Here is a 5,639-nt window from a genome sequence, read left to right as displayed (position 1 = left end):
CCTTCACTCTCCCGATCCTTGTTCCAGTCCGTCACGAAGTGTCCATTCTCAAGGGCTCTATGTTTATATCTTTCCCCTGACACATTTTGAAAAGAAGTTTCTATGAATATTTTTGAAGGAAGTCTCACGTTAGCATTTGAAGATATTGCTGAAATGTAAGGAATAAAAATAAAATCATTCCAATTTCTACATTGAGATGAATCCAATTAAAATTTCTTACACACAAAACTGAAACAAAAAACTACTTCAGGAAAAAGAAATCATTTGTTCTTCATCTTTTTTGTTTAATTTTTACCTTCTTTAATATCTATTTAATTTTTGAGGGAGGCAGAGAGACCATGAGAGAAGGAGAGGCAGAGAGACAGGGAGACACGGAGTCCGAGGCAGGTTCCAAGCTCTGAGCTGTCAACACAGAGCCTGATGGGGGACTCGAACCCACAAACTGTGAGATCATGACCTTATTTTGAGTGTGAAACTTAACTGACTGAGCCATACAGGCACCCTAAATCGTTTGTTTTTCTATATCATTCGGAATGTGTATGAATTTAATCCCAAATAATTTTTATAAACTTATTATTGGCAAAGTTTACAATTTGATGGTGGCTGGTTGTTCAGAAATGAAAGGTTTGATCGTTTCTGAATGGTTCCAAGGGTTGAGCGTCCAACTCTTGGTTTCAGCTTAGGTCATTGTCTCATGTTTTTTTCAGTTTCAGCTCTACATCCTGCTCTCCACTGACACTGTTCAGACTGCTTAGAATTCTTTCATCTCCTTTTGCCTCTCCTCTGCTCTCTCTGTCTTCTGGCAAAATCCGTGCAGGGAAAAAAAAACCCACTTTAAAAGAAATGAGTTTTTTTGCTTGCTTGATTCTAGAAAAATGGGTTATTCCCTTAAATTCTCAATAATAATGTCTTTTAAGTGATTAATTCATAAGGGTTTGCAGGAGAGCTTTCCATGGTTGATGTTACGAAATATACAGTACAATTGTCATGTCCATGAAGACATGCCAGTAATTCAAAATGTGCTTTTTTTCAAGGGCGCACAGTCAGAGCCTAGGATTACAGTGACAGAGTCTCATAGGTTTAGCATTGGACTTCGCCTGAGGCCACAATTCATAGTGTGTGAGTTGCAGCCCTGGGTCAGACTCTGTGCTCACAGCTCAGAGCCCGGAGTCTGCTAAAATTTCTGTGTCTCCCTCTTTCTGTCCGACTCTGCCTCTTTCTCTCAAAGACAAACATTGCAAAATTTTAGAAAAATATTTCATTTAATAAATTATAATGTAACCTCATATAACTACTCAGAAAGTGAAACCCTGTAACACAAAAACATAGGAGCTTCATATTATACAGCACAAAAATTATAAAATGATTTAAATATTAACAAATAATGTAACCATTGAGATTCTATTATAGGCTGCATGTTTTGAATTCTAAATGCTATTCTCCCCTGTGGCATTAACTTATGTAGAAATTATAGGTCAACAATAGACACGTTAAATTATTTCAGCATTCAGGAATGGAGCATATACAGTGGAAATTTCTCATTTTAGTTAATTACATCAGAAAATAAACTAATATTACCTTTTTCAAGTTAATTTTTTATTTTGAGAAAGATATAAAGACCAAGTAGGGGAGGCGCAGAGAGAGGGGGGGAGAGAGAGAGAGAGAGAGAGAGAGAGAGAGACAGAATTCCAAGATTGAGCTGTGCAGTCACCACAGAGGCCTGTGCGGGACAGAGAATCACTGACTGTGAGATCATGACATCAGCTAAAGTCAGATGCTTCAGCAATGGATCCACTCATGTGCCCTAAAAACTGAACTTCTGAACTGAAATAAAGGGTTAGGTTTTCCCATTTTAGGGAGGTGCTTTATTATCTGATGGAATTAGTGGGTCTCATTTTGTACAATTAAGATTAAGTAGTGGAAAATATAAACCAGATAATACATGGTATCGGTCCCCAGTGTTGCTGGGATTTCTGCACCAAACCCCAATATGCCTACCACTACCCTGACACACTTCTCACTCAAGGCAGACACTCAATAAATTAATATAGACTTTCTCAAAAATACAGAGATTTCCCAAAACCCTCAAAGAAATGAAAACCAATCAGATTATGAAGGCCCGCACTGTGGATGTGAAGGACTTTTAAGTGGAACTGAAGGAAAATCCTTAGAGATTGTGAGAGTGTGATGTGTTGGAAAGCAGATGTCCCTCTGTGAGAGAAAGAGACATGAAACTCGGTTTCTCAAACCACATTTTAGATCTGTCTTCATCCTTCATGTTAGAACGTCACCTTTGTTATCTGCTGCATTCATTCCCACCTACCTGGGTATGAGGCTACGGTCTCCTTTCTCTTCACATCCCATACCACCTGCTTTCGTTCCAAAAATGTGACCAGGTCCGGCTTTAACACAACAAGACCTGTTTGTTAGAGCAAAAAAAAAAATTATTGCTGCAGATTCTTCTACCTTTCCATCTAGTATTGGACTCAGTATAGAAAAGTGGACATTCTAGAATTCCAGAAAATCACTCCCAAATGCTGTTGCACAACGGCCCCTTTAGAACACTCAAGACGCATTTCCAGGGTTCACATCTTGACCTCCACTTACGAGTATTACAACTACCACTACGAGTAGAAATTCATATTGAAGATGAAAATACCTTTTTATGCCCCTCAATGTTTATAATGGCCATTAATCTAAATGATAATGATGTTCCTCTATGGAAGGGAAAACTCACCTGAAAGGAAACATCATGAAGATTTTCTCTATGGATTTCAATCCCAGTCATGCAAAGAGAAGGCTTCCAAGAGACCATCTCCAAAGGAAGGAACGAAACCCCTGAGAGTGGCTTGGGAAATCGAGAGGGAGTGATCCTCACCCAAGAAGAGCAGGTGTCCGTAGTTCTCTAACATCACATCCCTGTACAGTTCCTGCTGGCGGTGGTTCAGGCATCCCCACTCCTCCTGAGAGAATTCTATGGCCACATCCCTGAAGGTCAGCAGTCCCTGCAACAAATACCCCAGTTACCAAGTGGACACAGGTGGAGGTCCTAATGGGACCTGAGATGCAAGAGGGAGATAATGTCACCAGCTGGACCCCATGACCCGATCTTCACTGCTTACTGGCCTGTGCTCACGGACCTTAGTCCCTCCTCTTACTTAGCCTCTTATTATACCTCCCTTTTACTTCAGCCCAAACACCCCATGGGCTCAGTGTCCTGTGGTGGAAACAATGTATCCAACATAAGGTAATGACTGCCCTGAGAAAAAGCTTGAATGGGCTCATTTTGAGCTTCACCCCTGACTGCCATCTATGCAGATGACTATTAGAGTAAAGCATGGAGTGAGGACAGTTACCTTTATCCCATTATATATGTTTTTAAGTATTTCGTTCCCGAAAGAGAGAACATGATTATGCATGGGGCAGAGAGAAGAATTCCAGCCAGGCTCCATGCAAGTTGGGGCTTGATCTCAGGACTGTGAGATCCTGACTTGAGCCTAAATCAAGAGGTGGAAGCTCAAGGGACTGAGCCACCCAGGAGCTCCCTTTTACCTCACTATAATACTAAAATCTCCACCCAAAGAGGAGCACAAACCTCATTTCCGATGGAACATACAGAGAATGTATGGAACTGCTATCTTAAGGCTCATTTGCCACCTTATCCCCAGCCTCCGCTTTCTGAATATCCACCCTCACCCTAAATACAAGGAAACCTTCTGAGGTGCCCCAGTGGCTCAGGCATCTGACTCTTGGTTTCAGCTCAGATCATGATCTCACAGTTTATGAGTTCTAGCACTGCCTTGGGATTTGTGAGGATGATGCAGAGTCTGCCTGTGATTGTCTCTCTTCCTCACTCTGCCCCTCCTCTGCCCTCACTGTCTCTCAAATAAACTTAAAACAATAAAAAAAAAAAAAAAGAAAATATTCCCCATTCTTTTGTGAGTCTCTGGATTGGAAGCTATACCCTGTGATCTCCTTATTTTCTGTAAATTAATTTTCCCTTATCTGACATTGCCATCTGTTACCATTTTTTGCAATTCACCAAGGACTAAACTCTTGTTAGTTCAGTTATATTATTAGAACTGGTTCTGGCTCAGAGGAGTTTTGTGCTTTCTGCAGAAACACAATGTGTAACAGAGTATTAGGCTGTCATATATTTTTTAACGTTAAGGTATGAACCAATATAAATATTCTGTTTTTTGAAGAGAATTTGTAAACTGAATGGATCAACAGAGACACACATTTTTGAATCCTGTATTGACATCATACAGTAAATGTGGTGTCAATTAAAAAAATTCTTTGTGATTATTTATTTTTGAGAACGATCCAAAGCATGAGCACGGAAGGAACAGAGCGGGAGACACAAAATCCAAATTGGGCTGTTGGTTCTGAGCTGACAGCACAGAGCCCAAGGCGGGGTTCAATCTCACAAACCCTGAGACCATGACCTGAGCTGAAGTCGGATGCTTAACTGACTGAGCCATGTGGTGTCCATTTCTTCATGGATAGTTTTGGTTGAGGTACAAATATATTTAGCCTATTCTACCATGAATTAGAATTCATATCAGTGCATTAGAGTCTTGTTAAATGCAGATATTGTTCAGGAGTTCTGGGAAAGGTAGGTGTCTGCATTTCTAACAAGGCAGTAGTCTATGGGCCAAGGGATTCATATTTCAAGGGCAAAGAGGAAGAACTCCACGATCTCTTGGAGGACTTAGACCTGAGTGGGTTTTCTAGCTATTACAGGTTCTACTAGACTAGGAAGGAAGGCAACAAGGGTTTCCAAGCATTCCCTGGTTATAGGTGAGCATCTAATAGTTTCTCATAAATTCATAAGAAGGAAAATAATCTAAGAAAAGAAAGACATCATTTTTCTATTTTTAGTGAATCTTTGGTCAAACATGCGGTATGTGGTATGATCAGATTGTAAGCCAGGTTAACTGACCTAGAGGTGATGTAAGATGACACACAGGTCAATATACAAAAGGGACCCTAAGTCAGTGTTCATACCATGTGCCAAATAGAGAAGAATGATGGTGGAAAGGAGGTGTGCACACAACATTGATCTACCTCTGTACATTCCATGCATGTATCTATACATTTTGAAAGTAGTTAATATAACATTAAAAGTGATAGAGTAGAAAATGATCAGGGAGCCTCAGAACCAGTTTTAATGAGTGGTGCCTGGGTGCCTTAGTCAGTTTGGTTTCCAATTCTTGATTTCAGCTCATGTCCTGATCTCATGGTTCCCGAGTTCCAGCCCCACCTCTGGCTGTGCTGACAGTGTGGAGCCTGCTTGGGGTTTCCTCTCTCCCTCTCTTTCATTGCCTCTCTTTGCCTGTCTCAAAAATAAATAAAAAGCCAACCAAATACAAAATATTTCAATGACATGAAACTCCTCAATCTAGTTGTGGATAATGATGCTTAGGTCTTTTACTCACACTGTGAATACAAACATGTAGAATGATATAAATATAACAGTTTTTATTTCTGAGTCTACTATGATGAGGGATACCAAAGGAATATGTTCACCTTCACCACAGAAGGCTGACAGAGTCCCTGCATAGTTTTGATAAGCATCAAGAAAGATTGCTACCTGCATTTTTTTCCTTTAGTTTTTATTTTTATTGTGTGTGAGA

The 5,639-nt window shown here is 40.2% G+C and overlaps 2 protein-coding genes across 2 annotated transcripts in view; both read right to left on the bottom strand.

The window, feature by feature from the left end:
• Positions 1-5,639, bottom strand: part of LOC115281187 (zinc finger protein 345-like) — a 486,358-nt gene that overhangs the window by 117,818 nt on the left and 362,901 nt on the right.
• The window catches only part of LOC115280893 (zinc finger protein 493-like), a 125,304-nt gene that overhangs the window by 74,705 nt on the left and 44,960 nt on the right, over positions 1-5,639 (bottom strand). Inside the window, exon 2 of the mRNA XM_029926058.1 lies at positions 2,324-2,419. Within this exon, the coding sequence (XP_029781918.1) occupies positions 2,324-2,419 (96 nt within the window). The remainder of the gene's footprint in view (positions 1-2,323; positions 2,420-5,639) is intronic.

The sequence above is a fragment of the Suricata suricatta genome, chromosome 16 (genome assembly GCF_006229205.1).
Source record: "Suricata suricatta isolate VVHF042 chromosome 16, meerkat_22Aug2017_6uvM2_HiC, whole genome shotgun sequence".
In the NCBI taxonomy this organism is placed as follows: Eukaryota; Metazoa; Chordata; class Mammalia; order Carnivora; family Herpestidae; genus Suricata; species Suricata suricatta.
This window is presented reverse-complemented; position numbering and strand designations above follow the sequence as displayed.